We start from the raw sequence: 22,535 nt of genomic DNA on the forward strand, positions 1-22,535 counted from the left end.
TTTATTTCTACGGTTACGCCTGCCGCCGTCCGCACATGTTGCGCACGAGGTGATGTGCCGACGGCAACGTCATCTGCTGCCGTCCCACTTACCACTCACAAACAGCAAAGTAATGACATATCACGCGGATGCAAGCAAATTATTGTGATGATGATTTCGTGACGCAAATGGCATAAATTTTAGGTGGACCCGAGCGTAAAATGCCTTCGTGTTAGGTAATAAGAACGTTGCTGTTTTGTGTAATACTTAAGTTACCCATAACTTCTTTACTGAGCAGGAAAGATATTCACGGCATACATTACACGACATCCTGAAACTAAATGTATACGCGTATGTACGCTGGTCGATATCTATCGTTTAAGCCAGTGGCTACCATTAAGATCTGTGTAAGACTGCGTGGTTTTGGACAATATGTTGCAGAACTCGGCATTTGTTTGATAAATAAATGCGGCGAAGGATTACTATAGCAAAAATAAGCTCAGAACATTTTAAATGTGCTTCCATTTGACGCGAAAGTTGCGGAAATGTGTTCTTATTGCTGCCGATTGATGACAGACGGTTACTTGGACTTCTTGCAATCATTTTGCAGTTCCGGCAGGCGACAAATGCGAAAAATGAATTATAGTTCTTGGACAGTTATTGCTAATCACTTTAAGGAGTGCGTTGAAAAATTGCAAAAAGAAGTCAGATGGACATTCACGTCTTAAAGACAGAATGTGCATTTCATAAAAGCCGCACATTGCCGATGCAAACCCGCGTAGAACGCTACGATGGCCTATAGTGATATCAGAGGCTGTGCACTAACCTTGTGCAATAGTGCTTACATTTCTTGATAAATAGCTATGGAAGCCTGAGCCGGAACAAATAGCAGCTGGTAGTTACATCCTCCAGAGCCGACATGGTTGGCAGATGCCTCCTATTGCAGGAATTGTGTGATAGTTTATTAGATGCATGTGCAGAAGTGAAAAATGCACACGGAGGTACGTTTCACATATTGTGCACCGACAAAAGTGAAATAGAACAATGGTTATACCGGTCACGCGATAACTAACTGACTAGCACATGTACTCAAAAAAAGGATCGAGGATAGCCCACATAAACTTCTTTAGTTCACGCGGCCGACGTGTCTGCAATGTCATAGTAGGTACAGTCATCTGCGTTACCGTATAAATAAGCACATGGTGCTTGGACAGAAGCACGAACAGCCGTGTCCGCACCGAACCACTTTGTGAAGCTACAGGAACTTCTGTACGTCAGCATGACTTCTGCGTGCTTTCTGCTCACACTCGTAATAATAACAGCTCACGATGGCATCATGGCTAGTACTGGTGAGAACATTTTTTTTATTTTCGTAATGACTGTCTATATTTCTGGAACGGTGATTGTTTAGACACACAGTACATGATGTAGCCGAAACCGGCAATAAGCGATATTCTCAGTTGCCGTTGAGAGATATACCGTGCTGAGTAGACTGAGAATAGACAAATGATTAGGACTCCAACAAGCATGGTCAAGCACAAACTTATAGAAATTGCTTCAGGAGTGTACTATGTTGTGGTTATCTAATTGATACATCGTGGATTACAGAAGCTGCAAAAATAAATGCGTCACCAAACAACGAAAACTTACTCACCTACACAATGCGTTCTTTTACGAGATGACAAGGTCCCCTGGCAGAATAAGCCTCTACCACTACTACCTACAGGCGCATCAATGTTAGGCATTGCACCTAGCTTTCCAGAGGCTGCCCAAGCATGAGTGTGGTCAATTCAATAATAGATGATGGGGCTACAAATATGCGTGCGTACAGAGCTTAGTTTGCCTCTTAGAGCAGCCATTAGGGATTGATAGGAGTGTCGGATGGAGTCGACAGGTGTGGAGAAGTTGAGTGCTGATACCTTAGTAGTAAGAAATTCCAATTGGCCTGTCTGCGGGTACAGAAACTTTTCTGCTGCCGCTTTCCAATTTTTTGTCCGCTCCCTCCCCTTGGATTTTTAGGGTAGCAAACAGCTTTCAGCGACGGTTCAAATATCTGCCTTTTCTCCAATGCATCTTCTGTTCTTCAACGATAGTAGAGAGTACAAGGCTCCACGGTAGGAAATTAGGTTTGTAATCAATAACCAAAAATAACGGACTAACATAAATTATCAACCGAAAAATAAGAGTGCATGAGACCTCAACGAAGCATAATGGGAAGCAATGGCTATTAAAAAAATAAGCAACATCGGTGTATCGATAATGACGTAATAATAGAATTAAGGGATGAGGATGTGGGTCACTAGTTTGCAACGGTTCGCGTTTTCAATTTGTGGGGCATTGCTTTAAGGTCGTAAGCGAGAACTCTTCAATAATGGCCAACAACGTCACTTTCCGCAATACCTTGTTTGCTTGAAGACGGCCGTGCGCAGTGAAAGCGGAAAAGAGAACACGGAAACGACGAATCAAAATAGAGTAGAGGTTGAAGTTCAACGAGCAGTCAAACAGCAGTACGTTATGGTGCCAACTTTAGGAGAAACCATCAGAACTATCCCGAAGATTTCACGGAAAGAAATACTGTCTCTGTGCTTGAATAACTTTATTAAAGAAAAAATTTGTCCTTTTTAGCTTGAATCACCTTTACAAATTCGGAGCCTTATACATTATGACTTTTTATTGTGCAGAGCATTATTCCACCTCAGCATGACCACACTTCGTTTCTCAGCGCCGTGCAAATAAATAAATAAGCATATAATAAACTAAGCGTATTACCAAAAGATGATTATTCTAACCACAATCGAAACGTGTCCGTGTTCGGCGGCTTGACTGGTTTGGGGATGAGGATGGTCTTGGCAGCCTTCCACTGCTGGGGCAGTGACCCCGCCCTCCAGGAGTTGTTATAATAACCGGTGAGGTTTTCGATGGCCACATCGCTGAGGTTCTTGAGCGCTCTGTTCGAGATGTGATCCCGGCCGGCCGCCGACTTGCTGTTTAGTTCGTGCAGGGCCGCTCGCACCTCCTCGACGCTGATTTCGTGGTCGAGCTTCTCGTTGGCTTGACCGCCGTGCTCGGGATGCCTTTCCGTGGGTTTAACCGGAAGGTACTTGCTGTCTATGCGTCTGATTGCTTCGGTTTCCCCGTTTTCCTTGACTGCTCTGTGAATGATGTTTGTGAGGCAGTCGCGTTGGTGGGATTTTGTTTTAGTCTCGTCGAGCAGATGTCGCATCGAGTTACAGGTTTTGCCGCAATGCATCTGCCCATCCGCAGCGTTAGAGATTTCCTTCCACTGTTGCGTGCAGAGCAACCGACCATGAACTTCGAAGGCGCGATTCAGCTCCGCCACCTTCTTCCTTAGGCGCCGGTTTAGTCGTTGCTGCTTCCACCTATTTAGGATAGATTGGTTTGCTTCGAATAAGTGCGCGAGGCGGCTGTCAACCTTGTCGACCTGCTCATCCGTTTCTATGGTTAGTCGCCTCCTTGACCTTCCCCGCGATGTGGGCTGACCATTCTTCTGTTCTCGATTTCCTCCATCTCCATTGGTAACAGGCTACGCAAGGCATCCCAATCCGTAAAATGATGTTTTCTGGTATCCTCCGAGCCCTTGACCTCCTCCGGTATGATGACCTCTACGATGTAGTGGTCGCTTCCGAGCTCTGACCCCGTTTTGCGCCAGGAGATATTTCCCTTCTCGTCATTCTTCACGAACGTGAGTTCCGGTGTCATATTCCTGGACACGGAGTTCCCAATCCTTGTGGAATCAGTCGGGTCTGTGATGAGGGTGAAGCCCAGGTCTAACGTGTCTTGGAACAGGTCTCGCCCCTTGGGCAATTGCTTGTTATAACCCCATGCCGTGTGCACCGCGTTGAAGTCCACGCAGGCAACGAGCCTGTAAGTCCCCGCCACGGTGCTGGCTCTGTGAAGGAGCTTCTTGAATTTTTGCTGCCAGTGTGAAGGGCTACTAAAGACGTTAAGTAGAAAGGTGCTATTCTTTTGTTTCTTGCCCCTGACGACCTCGATGAGAGTGTATTCAATTTATTGTTGTGCAGCTCGTGCTCAATGAAGGTGAGTCCCTTGCGAACCAATGTGCATATCCCTCTACCGCCGCTGACCTTCGGAGACTTGGCATATACCCGATAACCGGGTAGTGAAACTGCATCAGTGCGAGTCTCTTACTGTACAGAAGATTTTCTAGAACTACTGGCAATGCCAACATTGTCTCTGACGTAGACCTGCGACGTTGTTTAAAGTAACAATATTGGCATAATGTGGACAAAGAACAACGCTGATTACTGAGAATGCGGATAGTGTGAGGTAAAAGTTGGGGGGTGCAAATGAAAAGTCCAGCGCACAATTCACGCTAACAGAAATGCAGGCAGTTGCAAAGCGAGGCGAGCACTATGACGATTTAGGGGAGCAATACTATGATACTGTAGAAACAATCATTAAACCTAAACAAGTGGGTGCCGAGCCGAGAATTTCATTTGGAGCTTTGCCCACTCCGAACGTATTGCGCTGCCTCTCACAAATGATAAGGGCATAAAAAAAGTAATGTAAAAAGATTAAACCGTTGTTTGCTATGAATGTTTCAGGCACATGAAAGCTGGTTACAATAGTAGAAATATATTACGTCAACAGGAAGAAATTATTGACATCTCATAGGGTAATATGAGAGAGTTACAGGAGGCGATAAAGCGCGGAAGAAACAAGGGTACGCAGAGGTAAACAAAGTAATTTAAATTAAATGTTTTGATGAAAAAGTAACATAAGCAAATGTATTCTACGCCGAATTGTGAAGCACATGCATATACTGTATAGATGCTTTTGCTTTATGTTGAAATTACAAAAAATGCGCCAAATAAAACAATGGACGCACGAAGGCGACACGGGACAACCACGTAGGCGCACCACCAGCACGTGCGCAGTGACTTTACGTTGTAGTTAAGAGTTCAACATTTTTTAGGCATTTGCGTTTTACTTCCCAGAGAAACAGACTTACTGTCCCCGCGTTTACACCTGCACCCATGCGCTCCTTGTGATAACGGCTGAATTGAAGGAAAAATAAAAGCCTTAAACTTCTCCCAAATAATGAAGGTTGATTAAATGACTTGTGTGATCACGTCGATCACAAACTGCCTTTCGGCTTTATAAAATGAACGAATGATTTTGGAACGTCACCGCATCTACCTTTCTGCTTTGGCCGTCATGAGCTGCTCAAAAATTAAATCAGAGTAAATCACAGGCGTTTATGTGCTTTGTGTATTACTCGCGCTGTTGCGAAACTCTCAGGCGTCGTCACTTGAAGGTGTAAAGTTGCATATATATCGCGATATGTAGTAGAGAATTTGTGCAACATTTTTCGGTATTTTTCACCTGCCAATAAAGTTTGTTTGACTTGTTAAAACAACAGAGCCATCACGACCAAAGTACTGTTGGAACTGTTTCTGACGATGAATTTCCGAAATTTTACAACATTTATCCCGTGCTTCACTGCTATTCTTTTGTACATGTGCGTTTTGTGGCGGCTAAGTTTGAAACTAAAAAAGAAACTGCTGGCGCTATGCAATGGAACGAATTTATCAGTCTGGAGTCCTATAGCAATTATCAACTTCTAAGTGAGCTGTCAGCGTTTAGACTTCCGTTCTGCTATACCAAGTCTGTCGCAAAGCCGGGCTTCCAATACAACGTGTCTGCATGCAAAAACGATCAACGATGGTCTCCAGAACCGAGCTGAGGGGACAGGTGAGCTTCACGCAAAAGCGTTTGGCAAGTGACAACCAGAATAGCGTCAGCATACTCTTTTGAAGGCTAGCCTTTACTTGTAGGGGCGTCTCCTTAAATGAAGAGGTTATTATTGGTTCGCAGCTTAGTAAAAGAACTAGGAAGCTCACCAGCAAGTATGCGACCAGTATTGTAAGCAACATAAAGAAAGTCCAACGCAAGGTCGCAGATGCTGATACAAGGTCTTGGGTGGCGTCAATGGAAATGAAACCTGCTATGAGTAACTAGTTAAGAGGTAAAAACTCAGAATCAGGAAAGGAACAAGTTACGATAAATCTAAAACACGCTCTTTACTTTTCACAGAGAGAACAGGGTGCTTTGAAACACGTAATTAGAAAGCGATGTCCACCAAGAAAGAAGCATGTGCTTGCTGCGGCAAAGGAAGGGAAATGATGGTACATGTTTTGTAGAATGTGAAGATAGTCGTTTTAGGCTCCACCGGCCACTTCGAAGCCCCTGGATTCAAGCATAGCAGAGGGAAAGCAGACATGTCTGCAACAGAGATTATTAAAAGGCAATTGGCGATCTGGTGTAAGAAAAGCAGGGACACCACGAGAGACACCTGCAAAAACAAAGTGCCCAATAAGGATTCACGAAGTTTGATCCCGGGAGCGTTTGGTCGGTCCTTAAGAAACATGATAGGTCGGACATCAGGCACAATAGGAAGACGAGCTTGGTAGTGCAACCTACCGGCCCGTTTCATAGGGAACGCTCATAGATCCATCCATCCAGGCCTTTGCGTGTTCACCCACTGGGTCGTCAACGTTTTGGGGAAGCATTTGATTAGCATTGAAGCTGGTGTAACTTGAACATTCGTTATGCTTCACTGGGGAAATGGGCCTTAAACGGCGTCTAATGTTGATGTAGATAAACGAACCAATAGTTATTTCTCATTTCAAGCGTAAAATTACCTGGTATGATGTTTTGAATAGTAGTGAACTGTTTCCCCTTCACTGAGTGGCAGACGTGAGGAGACATTGAGGCCATATTAAAATTTATTGTAACATTATTGTAGCAATAAATTAAAATATGCGGACCAATATATGACACACATATATATGAAACATGACACACATAACGCTAAACGTGTGAACAATGGAGAAAATTGCTGCCAGAAGGGGACAGCGGTTGTCACAACCGGTCCTAGTGTGATTTATTAGTGCACTGCTGTTTCAATGTGAATAGTTAGCTGCTTCGGATATTTTCGCTCTTGTAGGAGAATAATGATCTCCATGCCTGAAGTTCAAAATAGCGCACTTGGCGTTCTAGATTTCAGCATGGCGGGAACTGTTTCTTATCTGTCAGGACAGATACGCACATTGCATGGTTTAACTTTCAGACGTGCCTACTACCGTGGCTGATGTCACGACGTCGGCCGCCGCTACAATCGGCGAAGAAACAACGTCTCCCTCTACCAGCATTACAAGCGCTGTCACCACGGCCATTCCTGGAGAGCCAACAACCACTTCCTCTACCGAAGCTGCGACTAATGCTGGGACCAGTACTCTTCCTGGAGATACATCATCATCATCTGCTGGCACCACAACAACTTTTACCACTAGTGCTGCTGACAATGCAACAACCGTCACGTCTATTATTATCACAAATGGTGCTACCACGGCTGGTCCTGGAGAAACTACAACAATTTCATCTGTTGATGCGACAACTACTGCTACGACGACACCGTATACCACGACAGTGACAACTCCATCTACACAAGGTTCCTGCGTCGAGGCGACGCTGCCAGATGTCATAGGCTTGAGCAAGGTGCGCTGGTTTCACAAAGACAATCGGCTAGAATTGCCGGTTTAATGAATAAGTTATTTTCATTACATTTGAAGGCACCTAGAGAAGTTTTTAGCGGCTCAGCAGAACCGATATAGCTATATATATATATATATATATATATATATATATATATATATATATATATGAACACTAATGGTGTGCGCGTCGAGACTATTTTAGCAATTGTAAAGAGGTATTTTCATTCCCACAATACGTGATTCAGTACTACGTCTCCTGCCAAATTACAGCAGCAGCTTGTGTTCATCATTGACAGAAAAATACATAAGGCGTGGCTGCTCCAGCGTTGCTATAGCCAAAAATTGCATGAGGGAGATTTTTTAGAATTCAATGTTCTGGCTTCACTACCTAAATGAACGCTCAATCGTGCGCCTAATTTATCTCATTTTGATGAATTAACATCGTGAAACCACACAACCTTTAACTATTCAGTATATCAATATATGTTTCCTGCAGTGATTGGTGAAATTGATAACCGTGCATCGTTAAAATTATGGGAGCGAGGATTGAGGTTGTTAACGAACCATTACAAGTCACTAGTCGGTTCAAAACGCACATGTGTATATGAGCCAAGAATATCTCCCAGTGAAAGTTTGGATTTTAAGCAACTTAGTATTCCGCATAAACGTTTAGCCACTGCAGCATCAGCAGTACAAATTTGGTGTTTCTTCCCGTGTTGCTTAGGGCAGTGAGAAGCGCTTTGCGAAGGTGACAAAGGTATAATGATTGTTATAATTCGAGTGTGTGTAATTTTCCTTCACTTGTAGTGCCTTGGAAACAGCCTCAACTTGTGTGCAGGGGACAAGGTATGTGAGCTCGAAATATTTTGTTCTGTCTTTACAAGCAAAGTACATGACCATTTTTATTTGCCACTCTATTTGAAGGTATACATTCCCGAAAAGTAATTTCCAGTTTTGCCAATTTATAAAGAAATGGCCGCAATACCAATTATAGCATTGATTTCTGTATGATGTAAAGAAATGTGTTACTTTGCATACGCTAGTACGGCTGTTTCGAAGCACCGCAACAGCCTGATGGCAAGTGGACACTCAACAATAAGGCGTCATTTAGATATTGTCTGGTACATGGGAAAATAATTTACAGGTAGGGACTTTTTTGTGAACTCGGTGGGCCTTTATTGATTTTCAAAACGTCTTGCTGTATCTAACGTGTATATGCTTTTTCCTGCATATCTAATATTGTTTCCAGACGGTGGGTGAAGGCTTGATGACAGTAGCCAGTGTAAGTACGCCATCGTTAATTTAGCAGTGCTTTTTCCTAGTTCTCTAATTTTTGTGAAAACATCGGGATCCTCGTACTGATGATCAATTGGTTAGAAATGTGAAATATGAATAGACTGTGAACATAGTAAGCATATAAACGAAACCATTTACTCATAAATCTAATCATAAATTTGCCCCGCGATGAAAATACCACAATATATGAGACTATGAGCAAAGAAAACAAATTTTGCGCTGACCTGCGATTGCACCAGAATATTTGTGTTCACATACAACAATATACGACTTCTGTGTGGACGGACGACTTCAGATCCTAATTACGCCGGAGAAATCTATGCTGCTGATTTTGAGAACTAGAATATTGCAGTAACTGACGCAAGTTCTTAGTCACTACGTTTGTTTCTACGTCTAAAAGAACGCGTGGTGAGGCGTTTTCAGCAACCTGACAGGATTGGTTTATTGCGAAAGCGTGGAAGGTGGGACTTTTCTATGCAAATGATAAAGAATCACATAAATAATTGCGTGCATCACTGACCGCTGTGGGGACCTGAATTGACATTTCATATTTTGGGGTTAATGTTTTGGAAGCTATAGCCCTTCATAGCTTACGACAATTTACACAAATACTGCAGTGATTTGACGCCTGAACATAGACATTGAAACATTTCAACATAGCGATGGCTGACTAATCATTCTGGCACATGATCACAATCATTTTAACAAGATAGGCGACACTGAGCATGGTAAATATGATCTCTTTTAACACCACTATAGTCACCAAATTCAAAATAAGTTATGAAAACACACACGCGTTCACAAAGGATGCTTACTGCAATTTGTTGACATAATTTTGATGCAGGAAGGCCTTCTTAGAAACAAGTATCACCAAGATAGCTGCCCCCAAAAATGCGTTAATCCCACGGGGCTGTTTGGCTGTTGAGCAGCACGTACCCAGAGGGGGGGGGAGGGGTCGGGGGGCCCGCCCACCCCCGAAATTAAGCGGAATACCCCCCCTCGCCGTCTACGCCACCAATCCTCACACACATTCCTAAAGCGCCGCCAAACCAATGTCGAGAGTTGACAGCTGTTCGGTGGTCAACATTTTGCTGCCTTTTTCACTCCTCTTGGATAACGGCATTTATCGGCATCTCCTAGGCTGTGGAGACCAGTTTTCTCATCGATTCGGTGGCCGCGGGATCAACTCCCGATGCGTTCAGTTGTCACAATCTATTCAACGGTCACGCGCACGGCTGTTTCTTCGTTAGCTCAACCTTCTTTAAGTTAGACTGATCGAGGGACCAGGAAAGGAATTCAGTTCGTAGCCAGCTGGTCTGTATGCTTGAGGAAGGAGTTGCAGCAGGAGAAAACGCCATTTGAGTAGACTTTTCCTTCTGCCTCATTATTTCCTCGAGTGACGGCTCGCCGCGACGCTGGCAGATCGTCGGAACCATATGCCCATATAGCCCATAAGAATATATACCATATAGCCCATAAGCAATATGACTATCTACCGTTACCTCGTCTAGTATTTCCCTGTACAACACTCTTTGTACAAAAGTGTAAACTGGAAACAAGAGTCGGAAGGAGTTGATAAATTAAGCCAAGGCAACTGCCAAACACGAAGGAAAAGCGAAAACTAACAAATCTGACTATTCCTTATGAAAATTTTCTATATCAACATCTTTTTATTTAAAAAGGAAGTAGAGAAAACGCTGCCGGAAAAGGAAAAGAATTCTGTGTATTTTGAATGACACTTCTACAGTTAGTTATTCGTCGAGCCGCCTGACGTAGCCACTTCTCTGCTGTGCTTATGTAGGTGTTTTTCTAACCTTTCGCGGTGGGCGCAGTACGTATAGAACCACAGCGTCCTGCGCTCTACGTGGTTGTAGGGCATTGGCAGCCGCGCATCATTACGCAACTTCCCAAATAGCAATACGAGTGGGTTTTGGCACTTTACTTGGTAGACCAGTAAACGAGCGATCCAAAAGATCCTGTGATTGCTACGCAAATATATAATTCTCTATGATTCTACCAGACTAAGCAAAAAAAAAAAACACCACTATAGTCGGATACAAATTATTTCTGCAGTGAAGCACCGCGCACGCCCTCATAACCACCAGCCACTGTTCCTCCACGAGGCTGCAAATAATTCGTACTTCAAACTTTTCCTGTTACCCAAATATGGCTGTAATGAGAAAAATAAAATTATTAGCGCGTAATTTTATACGTTTTCCCTCGCCTATTATAGTGGAATGGCGCAACTCTAAATCTTTATTGAAGTAGAATACTTGCGTCGCTGCAACTATTTATTGTCAAGTTTCTCTTCAGTTGGCAGTGAAATTTCGCGAGTAGAATGGGATCAGCAGTGAAGTGAACTGTACCGCATACTTTTGAAGATTTAATTATTTATGGAGTTTTATGTGCCAAAACAACGATCTGATAATGAGGCATGCCGCAGTGGGGGATACGGAAGTTTGGAGCACATGGGGTTCTTTAATCTGCACCTAAATTTAAGTAGACAGGTGTTTTCGCATTTCGTCCCCACCGAAATGCGGCCGCCGAGGCCAGGATTCGATACCGTGACCTCGTGCTTACCAGCCCAACACCATAGCAGCTAAGGAACCCCGGTGGGTAAACTTTGGAAGAGTGAAATGCCCACACTCCATGCGCGTTGTCCATGTCTGTCCCACACCTCATTGCTTCCGTCGATGAAAATACTCTTCAAGAACTGCAATTCACCGGAGGTATCACTTACGACGCCATTTTGAAAAGGCCGCATGATGACGATTTTGTTTGCTTCTGGGATTGGGTGGCGGAGTAACACAATCCCGTGTGGTCCGTGTGCCTTGGTTGCTAACTGTTTTTTTTTTTTTTAAGTTGTAAGCTACTATAGAAATCTACTATAGGGAGAGGCCTTCATGCTGCAGTGGCTATAAGATAGGCTGGTGATGAGCATATAAATTTTTATTTTGCACTTTCATTTGTTTAATTGCTCTTGGCAGTGCTCTTCCTTCGCTACTTTCTTGCGCGAGTTCATTCGATGTGGTTCCTTGCTTCCAAGGTAAAAAAGAGGTGTATCTCACAGGCGTACTACCTGTGAGATACACATTATTTCATTTCTCTTTTGCTGGGTTACCCGTATTTATGGCGTATGGCAGATGTTATTGACATTTGCACTAGTAAAGGTACCCTCCCCCTAATTTGCATAGGAAAGTTACTTTGGGTTGGGCGCCTCCCGAAAGAAAATCCTGGGTACGTGCCTTATGTTGAGACAATAGCACATCTCTAAATTCAACAGCTAACAGATATGCTATCCTCAGTTATTGAACAGAATGAAGCTAGGAACTCCTCCAGCCTATCTTTCAGGAAGACGTCAATCAGAAACTGAACACTAAAAGCTCACAATGCGTCGCTTTTATTCAAGCACTAAGTTGTGGCTATATACCGGGTAATCATGTTTATGTTTTCCGGAATTCTTAAATCTCGCCTGTTCCAGATAACATAATTGTAGTCCCTGTGCTTGATAATTGAGACAGGCTGACGTTACTTGCACGAGAAAGCTAAATACAGGCTAAGCTAATTAAAGATCATCGATGAGCTTTACTCCATATACTGAAATTTACGAATTGTAGCCGGTCAGGTTACAACGCGTGTCCACTTGGAATTAATTTACCGAATGAAACTAACTATAAAACCACTGTTTTGTTTCACCTAATCTTTAACAAAACGCTCGTTCACGCCTTAGAGCACTAGAGTAACCCAAACATACATGCAGTTCCTAGTACATTTGGAAATAATATCTCGAAAGTGGTGTCATGCCGAAGCTTCATTTGAAGTGTATGCGCCTTGTGTACTGATCGGCTACAATCTTTAGGTGGCAATATGTGCCATAAAATATCGAATAAAAATAGTTAGAGAAATTTTTTTCATTACATTGAATTCGTGGTTCGATTTCTCGGGCTAGTAATACTTTCTCCTTCGATTAATCCATCTCAATAATTATGCTACCTGCCAAAGGCGATATTTAAAAATTGTGGAAAAACTAAAATGATCACCTCATATATGGTATACCTAAAGCGTGGCGAATTCATTATTTTCTTGTGTTAAGAAGGTAAAATGTTTTGAACGTTGTCATCTTGGTACTCTCTTAATATAGCCTTTTGATGTCTAATGTGCTGTAATATAATTATTGACACTTACAAGGAATTCGCTGCGTACTTGTTCTGTTACATTCTTTATGACGAAGAATGTAATAAAATTTGGTGCAGTGAAGTCTAAGAGAAGCGATTTTTACATTGCCTCTTTATAGAGAAGCTTAAAAGGCAGTGTTTCCTCTTATGATCACAATTGTAACAGTTGATGCCAGATATTTTATTGAAGTGTCACACAAAAAGATAAGTGTCTTCAATAGGGGCGTGCGTATTAGGAATCATGCGAAGTGCATTATACTGGCAGATTATCACTATTTGGCACCGCAAGAAAATAGATTGAATTTAATTTTACTTATTTCGTAACAAAGTTGAGAAGACTTCTCTCTTAATGTTGGAGACGTCCTATGTGGAATAAAAATATCTGTCTAAAGGACAAGCGATTGCCTTTAGTAAGGCTCTTTAGCTAATGTGATTGTATGCATTGTCTTGAACTTCATATCTTTCAGTGCACCGCGACCAGCGTCTTCAATAATTTGTCACCACAGAATGCTCTGTATTCTCTACGAGTCATGCTCGTAGCATTTGTGAACAAGTTCTCAACATTCTGTAAGTACAGCATTTGTCAAGCGATGAGTCATAACATCACGCTTTTCCGGCAAAATGGTGCTTCGGTGCGCAGTGTGATATTAGTACTCTTTTCAGCACTTTTTAGAAGAGGGTTGGGCAACTTAGAATAAACTGGTTGTGCTGTTTGCAACGAGGTACCTGTCTGGGCTAGTTGTGGATCCATGGTCACGAATTTAAAGCATGAAGGCAAAATTAGGACGTGGATAGGACAAGGTATAGTCCTTGTCCTGTCTTATTCCATGTTTTGCCTCCGCGTAGGAAACCCACAGTAATGCGACAGAGTGACCTGATCGTAGAAGAATAAGAAAAATGCGAACAAGGCGCACAAAAATTAATAATGAAATTCTTCTGGTGGACATCTATGAAGCAGTCTTGTCTGTTATTGATTACAGCTGGGAAATAAAAAAAATACCCCTATATGGGTCTCAGCATTTTATGCCTACAGACATATTAAAGGCAGGTTTCTTCAGAGTGCGCTTTACCTAAAAGGAAACCTACATGGCTGTACAGGCTGTAATAACGTCCCATTATCGCTGAGCCAACTAAAGTGTTCCCGATATTCAGTAATTCAACGGGATATTTCAGTGGGACGATCTTTGGACATCTTCCTTAGTGCCTTGAGTCCGAGTGGATCCGTGAGGGATGCTGTCTGTCATGGCGAAATCAGACTTGGCTTTCCCAGCAGCTATGGAAAGGTGGGTATGCGCGTAAGCACATCCCTCAACTGATCCAATTCCCTGAAAGCTCGTCTGTCTTTTTTGTTTCATCGGAATAGTATAGAAACTTATGAAGTGACACTTAACGTATTCTTAGGCCTGATATTTTTTTATTCGAGTTATGAAATTATAAAGATGGAAAATTGCTGCCATAGTTGACAAAATGTTATTTGCACGCATATCTTTATTTAAGATGTCTGGCCTTTGATACGTTTAATCTCTACCCAAATTATTCCCTAGAACAGCACGTAGTTATTACCAGTGCAATTCTGATGCCTCTAGTCGCGTGTCAAATTACTTAGATCAGCACTTTGTATTTCTGCGCCTGGTCTCCACAGCATGATTATACGACGTTTTTATTTTTGACAGTTTCTCCCTTTCTTAGTTTTAGGCGCATAGGAACACATGGCGATGCCGAACAGACACGCTTCTTTTCGCTAGGATTATTTTAAGTATTGCCTTTGAAGTGAGTTACAAATGTTACCGGATGGCGGATTTCTATGATTGTTAAGCGTGAATGTACGCCACAAATACTATTTTTGAAGCGTACTCTGTGGTACGTAATCCGTTGCATTACGCGGGCACCTGCGGAATACAAAGACCTTTACCCCAATGTTATTTGCCCATTAATATTTAGAAAAAATACTTAGAAGTGTGTCAGTTACTGTACCTTTTATATGGCTAGAATAGTCTTTTAGCTGAACTTGCGTATGTTGTCTAGTATCAACCATTTACTGTTGGCTTATTTGCAGTGCCTAAACGAAACACTAAAGCTTTGCAAAAATGGGACACTCATCAATGTGAGTACAGCGAAATTCCATAAATGTTTGTTTCTTGTTACACAAATATTGTCTGACTCGCTTACCTGATGCGGCAGTGTCAAAAAATGAGGTAAACGGCCATATAGCAGTGAAGAAGCATTGCTTTGCCCTATTCGCCCTTCTCTTATCGATATGTTTTCCGAGTGGCATATTTAACTCTCTAGTGGTTACCTTTTGTTGTACTAAGTTTCGTTGTTGTTCTCGTGTTTGTTGTCATTCATTATCATACTGCGCATGGCGTTTCTCTGCACAAATTATACTTCCTGGTAAAAGATTACAATTGATCTGATGGGCACCACCGTTTAATCCAGCAGATTTCTTTAGAGTTGTTGCTTTTTCGTTATCGCGAATTCATAGAAGAAACCGCTGTACACTGAATTAACGGCCTCTCAAGATCCTGTCCATTTTTTCCCAAGTGCACCTTTCCAGTTTGCTAGTCTTCACGTAAACACTTGGTACCCATTTAGCCTCTCGCCCTCATTTCAATAAAGGGAAGAGGGGCAGAGGGGAGAGATTAAGCAGCCAGACAAAATAGTTGGCCCTGATGAAAACTAGTCCGCTTTCCAAATTTTGGGCTTCGCCCCGATGTCTAGAGCACGCGCACACTGCTGATACCTCCATACCATATCTCACATTGAACTCTGTATATATTTACCAATGAAAGGAGTATTATTGCAGTTATTAAATAACGCGAATTCACAAAAAATATTGTCATTCACCGGATTGCATAACGAATCTACAAATGAAACAGAAAGAAAGCATGGAATTTGAAGTGAAATTTTCAAGGAAAATATTGTCCTTTCAGGATAGATGAGTTTCTTGGGCCATGGAATAGGGCATCATTACAGCGATGAGCTCTGAAAGCTTTAGCAGCCTTCTTTAGAGAAAGTGACAGTGTGTCTATGCACTAACACTTTTCGTGTCCTTGTGTGTTATTGCTATGTCGCAGCATTCTGTAAGGGTTAGAGATTGACTATAGTGCTCTTTTCTTCTCTATATTGACTGTTGTAGTATAAGCATGTTTACGAAATACGCTTTATTGCAGCAGCGTTTGCTGGCTTGTTTTTGAGATGACCTCACATTATCACCCTTTACTCATTAGACAATGTCATTTGTCATGAGGCCGGTGACACAACAGGAACCAACATTCACAATGCCATCCGAATAAATCATGCGCATTCCTGGCCTTCCAGGGAAAGTTTGGAACAATTGATCTTTGTTGAAGTTTTTATATATTTGGTTTTCTTTGGGAAGGGATAAGAAACATAATGTTCATGCGTGGAAGATAACGGATGCGCCTGTACTTTGAAGCACTTGAATGACCCTCCTAAGGCAAATGACGTGTTACCAAATTCGCACAGCTGTTCGTTCATAAGTTCTGTTTGCCATTGGCTGGCCAACTCCGCTAGTGATATGTCCGAGAATGAAGCTACTATGACCATGCTAGCGCAAATTCTGTTTGCGAAAACAGGCCCTGTTCCATATCGCGTGAAGCGCACGTGGAACGTGTAGTTTCGCGATTGGACTATAGCAAGAATATTTTACTACACGTTTTATACACGTGGATAATCGTAAGAGTAACTGCAGGTCATCGAGCAATGAAGCAAACCTGCAATTTGTCCATGTTTGTATGATTTGGATAAATCGAAAATGTATCAAAAAAGGCGATTAAATTTTGATTGAAGACTTCAAGATGTGCTATTTGGAGTACTTGGGGAGGCTCTTTGTTTAAGTCCGCGCTGGCTTGATTGCGAAGTTCTGAAATCCGCCATAATACTGTAAAAAAAAAAACTCATTTATTGGGCGATATTCCTTGTGGGCAACTGAAGCATACGTTGGAAGCTAAGGGGAAAGCAGCAGCTTCCTTGTCGTGCCGCATTCATCATGCAGTGACGACTCAACTATTAATACAGAAACCTGAAGGGGAATACTTTACTACAATAGATAATGAGTATTTTCGTGATGGTGTAATGCCTAATGTTCCTTTTTTCAACTTCGGCAGGTGTCTTTTGTGCAGTCATTGATCGCGGGCAACATGGTAGGTCCCGAAAGGACATGAAGAGTATGTATAATAGCTGCGGGTGGTCTTTGCATAATGCAACCAACTTTCGTCCTTGGACTTGCTGGCTGTGAAGTACATTTTAGCACCGGTTTGTGAAGGTTGATTCGAAATCAGAAAAAACCATGCCATCTGCTCACAAAATGCATACTTGTCTAATTTGGGGATCAACAAAAAGGTCACGTTGCTTAACGGCTTCCTTCACACGAATGCGCATATCGTGGCACAGAAGCTAGTGCCTTTGCGAAATATATTGTCTCAATAATATACTTTGCCTATAGCTAAATCAACATCAGTACTTCCTACCACTAACAGCTAAGACGGAAATGAACCGAATGAGAATATCAATTTTTTTTTACTGTTACCAGCCGAGGAACACCAAATGTATTGAGAAAAAGGATATGGTTTAAGTAACTGCGCTCGTGCCACTCGTGAACGTTCGAGAATGTTAACAATTCTTTGAGTTATTCTTCTCAAGATGTGCTGAACGTAGCTTGCATGAAAAGGCTCACAGATTATTTGATCACATTTAGTCAGTTTATACCGTCCCAGAAGGATGAAAAATATTTTCAAAGAGAGCTTTTATATATTGAAGAATTGTTGCGAGTCTACATTCAAAATAGGGGTGCAATAAACAGCAAGCCTAAAATTTTACCGTTTCATAATTTCTTCCCAGGTAAAGTTCATTTTTCAAATACGCGGAAATATTTTGCACTCTGTCTACACTCAAAATAGGGGTTAATAACCAGCAAACCTAAAATTTTACCGTTTCATAATTTCTTCCCAGGTAAAGTACATTCTTCAAATACGAGGAAATATTTTGCACTCTGTGTGCGTTCAATAGTTTGTCTATGTATTCATGCCACTTGTTATTAAGGTTTTATAGTAAACATTACCATTTTTAACAGCAGAGCTGTTTAAGCTTTTAGTTCCGCCGTGGAGCGTTACCAAAAACTCAGCCCAGCTGTGTGCCACCTCACGTTGCCCAGCATGACGTTAAATGACGTTAAATGACGTTAAATGACGCTAAATGACGTTAAAGCTAACCCTCAATGTGCTTCTTGTAATACCTTTTTGTATACAAAACGAAAGAAAAGGTTGCAAGTACAAGCTCTTTGATTGTTATTGCACATTCTGAAACAAGGCTTAAAGACTGTATAAATCTGCGCATTTCTTTAGAACTGCAGAGGAAATAATAAAGCGTCTGTGCGCTATGCATGCTACAATGATACCTGAATTCAGTATAATATGGCGCTGTGCACCCGAAAAAAAGAAAGTTCGTAAATGAACATGCTGATCCGTAATTGGCCTCTGCAATTTTAATGTACGTATGAACAACTGACCCGCTTTTAGGTTTCTGCCCCACAGCGCGACTGTTTTATTAGCACTGCTGTTCGGAATGACGCATCTCATGTTGGGTGTAAATATATTTCTTCTTTTGGTATTTCCTCACAAATGCAGTGCTTCATGAAGGAAACGATTACTACGTCTCCACTGGATATGACACGAACCTTCTTCTGCAACATTCTGCGTGGAGCAAAGGCTTTGTTCGGAAATATATTTTTTATCGGACCTATTATGTACGACCAGCTGTATAACGCAGTGTGTAAGTATATATCACTTACCTTTCGGCGTTTTGTGGTGAAGATGTATACTTATAGATTATAAGTTTCGAGTAAACAACGGACAGTGCTCATGACGATTCCGGCAGCAGGATTAGAGGTATGTGACTATTTCTGAAAGAGAAATTTTGCTTTCGCCATCAGTATGGTGCTTCAATTGAGCAGTTGTCCACACACGTTTACGCGGGTTGTACAGACAAGCCACAAACTATATGTCCTGCAAGATTATAATAAATTTCGTGGCGCAGACTATTGAGCATATGACAAGAATTATATTTTCGAACAGCCAGTGATTTTAATATAGTGTGCAGTGAAAAACTTGTGAAAATATTGATCAGCTCAATTCTACAAAACTGCGCGGAGAAATTATGCAGGATGACTTCGATGCAAATCAAGACAACCTTAGCCAAGTTTAGACCTTAACACACTCTTCAGGGCATAAATAATCGTGAAGGTTTCCGTTAACTTTGTAAAGCATGCTAGCTCAAGAAAATTCCTAATACTGGTACCAGCAGATTGAGGTTGTTTTGCTTGGGTTTAATTTTTCTCTTCAAGTGGAGAAAATGATAACTCTTGTATTGGTTTCCTTTCTTTTATTTCTGAAAATCATTGTAACTGAAATGCAGGGTTGGTGATCAATAAAAATGCTCAAACGCCAAGGTATTTATTTAAAATTATTCCGGTCAAAGTTCTTACATAATATAAGAAACTCTAATGTGTTTTGGACTGGTATAATAGCTGCGTTTCATTGTCTGCTGAGCATTGGGAATGCCTATAGGTATCCTAGGTATATTTTGTGGTGCAACATACATTTCTTGAAAAAGGACAGCAGAAAGGAAGACAGTGAAGCGATTGGCGCTTCGCTGTCTTCCTTTCTTCTGTCCCTTTTTAAGAAGTGTATATTGTGCTACAAAATATACCTAGGAAATCTAAGCACCAACTTGCCCAAGAAGACCTTTGCCCTATTGGTAGCTTGAATAATAGCGGAGTCGTGATTCTGACACTATAGAACGGTTCATTTATGGAATATCTCGACGATATATTTGGCGTGTTGTAATTGAATCTTACACTTTGAAATTTCTTTTCGTTGTAGGTATATAGGGCTCGTGCAAGACTATCCAGAGGATAAAGTTCCCGAATTGGGTAATGCGAATGACAGTCAATAAAGCACAACTTATTAAAGATTGCTTTTCTGCATATTTGAGAACTTTTATTTCCCATTCAAAAGTAATTCTCTTGGAATAATTACTATCAGCGCTAACAAAAATTAGGTCTTCAACATTTGGTAAACAGTTTTACTGCGAAAATATGATGACGATGATGATTAATTGGCATCCGCTTTGAAACGACAGGTGAAAAAAGTCACCTAGAGTACTTGAGCTACTCAGGTATGCCATAAATGCTTTTAATTTATGCATTTTGGTTTAATCTTTTTCATAGTTTTCCTCTTCCTTTATACTTCTCTATGAACCTTTTACCGCTATCTTTGCCTGCAACGGATCTAGTGGTATGAATTTCTTCTCCGGCTTTTCTTCCACTAATACTATAAAGGTCTCTTGCATATCTAGACTGCTGACTGGTTGATGCTTCCGTCCACATCAAGTGCAAGTGCTTCTGGAAGCTGTACGGTACCTACGTACTTCACTCGTTAAATCCCTTCGCATTCCATTAGGATTTGCTGTGTGATATACGGATTTTCGATACAGCATGCCCATGCTTCATCTTGCTGCGAATATCTGCTCCGGCATGTTTTGTCCTTAGCCAACCAGGTCGAGCTTCAAATAGCAAGGCACTTCCCTTCGTGTTGTCGCACAGGTTCCCGCTTCTAATTGCTTTCTTCTCAGTCATGTAAGTCCTATTGTCTTTCTTGTTTACATTCTACGGATTTATTTCAAAGTCACTGGTTACCCTCTCTTTCTGTTGTCTCCTATTTGCCTGTTTGCACTTTCAATTACCCTTTACTTGTGTGCCAACTTTCTAGATCTCTTTCTGTATTATGTGTCCACGCTTTCGAAGTGCAGACACTTGTGTACCTAAACCGCCCATTTATTTTGATCAATGTTGGTGCGTCTTTATTCAAAACAAATATTTCTCTGGGCTTCTCCAACTTCAAATGAGGCCCAACCCATGCGATCCTGCACTGCCTCATGCGCTGTTTTGCCACGGGCTGCCAAAGCCAACCGGCCTACCCACTTTTGGCTAGCTTCCAGCCTGGACTAGACATCCAAATTTAAGTAGAACGAGGTGACCGCGAAAGCTCTACCATTTACAGAGCACGGTATTTAGGCGAAACGAAAAACAATTAATTTCAAACATTTTTACGCCACCTTCCTAAAATGTATGGCGTATATCACCGGCCGAATTCTTAGAAACACTACATACATCCTGCCGATATTTAAGGTGGTCACACAGGGTGGTCCTGCAAGAAAGGGAACACGCGAGTGCATGGTCCGTGCTCTGCGGAGGCTGCTTAGAGCGCCAGCAAGTGGCAGCAAGGAGAAGCACGTCCACTTGTGGCGTCATCTATTGGCGGCCGGAATGAGCAGGCATGGCCGATAGACAAGCGCCTACTAGAATTCGCTCTGCTGGAATTGTCAAAGTGTGTATAAGCCTACCTTCCAATTTCAAGTTGATCCAATCCCAAATATATTTTGGCCCACCCCCAAATTTCAACTTGGCCACTGGAAAATTATGTTCGTCCAGTCTCAAATTTCAGTCTCCCAGCACCAAATTTCAAGTTGGCTCATCCCCAAATTTCGAGTTGGCCTACCTCCAAATTTTAAACATGGCCTACCCTGGAACTTAAGTTGGCCCACCATAAATTTAGGCAAGCCTACCCCCAAATTTAAGTTGACCACTCTTGCTATAGGCTTCCCCATGCATTTTCTTTGTGTCCTCTGAATCTCTATAGTTATTCTGTATAACCATTTATTTATTTGTTCCGTGTCGCTTGCAAAGCTACCGATCGTCTACATTTATCCTGTTATGATAATTAAATGTCGCAACTTCGAACGTTACGCATTTTCGTGCGTATACAAGGCAGTACACTTTTCGAGTGGCGGACAGAGCTTGATGCGGTGCACGACAAAGAATGCTTACGCAATAAAATACGCTGGGAGTGCGTACTAACAAGCCGGCATATGTTGGTACTTCCACGGTTCCAGTCTGCAAGCGTACCGAACGCGGTTTGCTAGCAGCAGACGCTGCGTTGCAGGCCCCGCCTGTTTCGCATTCATGTGGTGTGCGAGGCAGTCCAGCAACCGCTTGCCTACGAGCCGCGTTCAATAGATGACGCTACAAGTGGACGTGCTTCCTCTTGCTGCCTGTTGGTGGCGCTCTAAACAGCCATCACAGAGCGCTTGCATGTTCCCTTTCATAAAGGACCACCCTGTACATGTCCCACACGTGTATGATGCAGTTGCTATTGAAGTGTATGTGAAGATTTCGAATGGTGACAGCAAAACTTACGGGCCTCTCTCTCTCATATTTGCTAAGGGGCACAACGCAGTTCGCAATTGTCGTGCTTTGAGTAAGCGTGTTCTTCCATGGGTTGTTTCTTTCCTGACGAAGCAACCTCCCCAGTGGCGCATTTCTCAGGGGTGTACTAGGATACCACAAACCTTCGGCCTTGCATTTCTTGCGCTAATAGAACGCAATACGAGGCACCCGAGTCTTCGGCTCACTATAAAGGTAGTAGTGATGGTGTCGGAAGTTTGGCCTGGCAATCTAGATAACAAT

General features: G+C 42.2%; 1 protein-coding gene across 1 annotated transcript; it reads left to right on the forward strand.

Annotated features, from left to right (window-relative positions):
- Positions 1–1,136: 1,136 nt before the first annotated feature.
- LOC135921110 (uncharacterized) lies at positions 1,137–19,985 on the forward strand. Its single transcript, XM_065455432.1, has 10 exons — positions 1,137–1,328; positions 7,094–7,521; positions 8,328–8,366; positions 8,770–8,802; positions 13,459–13,558; positions 14,165–14,274; positions 15,048–15,095; positions 17,119–17,154; positions 18,637–18,781; positions 19,891–19,985. Exons 1-10 carry the CDS (start codon positions 1,259–1,261, stop codon positions 19,896–19,898), a joined length of 1,017 nt encoding a protein of 338 aa, XP_065311504.1. The 5' UTR covers positions 1,137–1,258; the 3' UTR covers positions 19,899–19,985.
- Positions 19,986–22,535: the final 2,550 nt, after the last annotated feature.

Source organism: Dermacentor albipictus, chromosome 8 (genome assembly GCF_038994185.2).
Source record: "Dermacentor albipictus isolate Rhodes 1998 colony chromosome 8, USDA_Dalb.pri_finalv2, whole genome shotgun sequence".
NCBI classification, from domain to species: domain Eukaryota; kingdom Metazoa; phylum Arthropoda; class Arachnida; order Ixodida; family Ixodidae; genus Dermacentor; species Dermacentor albipictus.

What these genes read in the sequence shown, in the direction of transcription:
- LOC135921110 (XM_065455432.1), top strand. Translation starts at nt 1,259, where the DNA reads ATGACTTCTGCGTGCTTTCTGCTCACACTCGTAATAATAACAGCTCAC. An exon ending in TTCCCAGCAGCTATGGAAAG is followed by an intron (nt 14,275 to 15,047) that starts GTGGGTATGCGC and finishes GCTTATTTGCAG; the next exon opens with TGCCTAAACGAAACACTAAA. An exon ending in CATTGATCGCGGGCAACATG is followed by an intron (nt 17,155 to 18,636) that starts GTAGGTCCCGAA and finishes TCACAAATGCAG; the next exon opens with TGCTTCATGAAGGAAACGAT.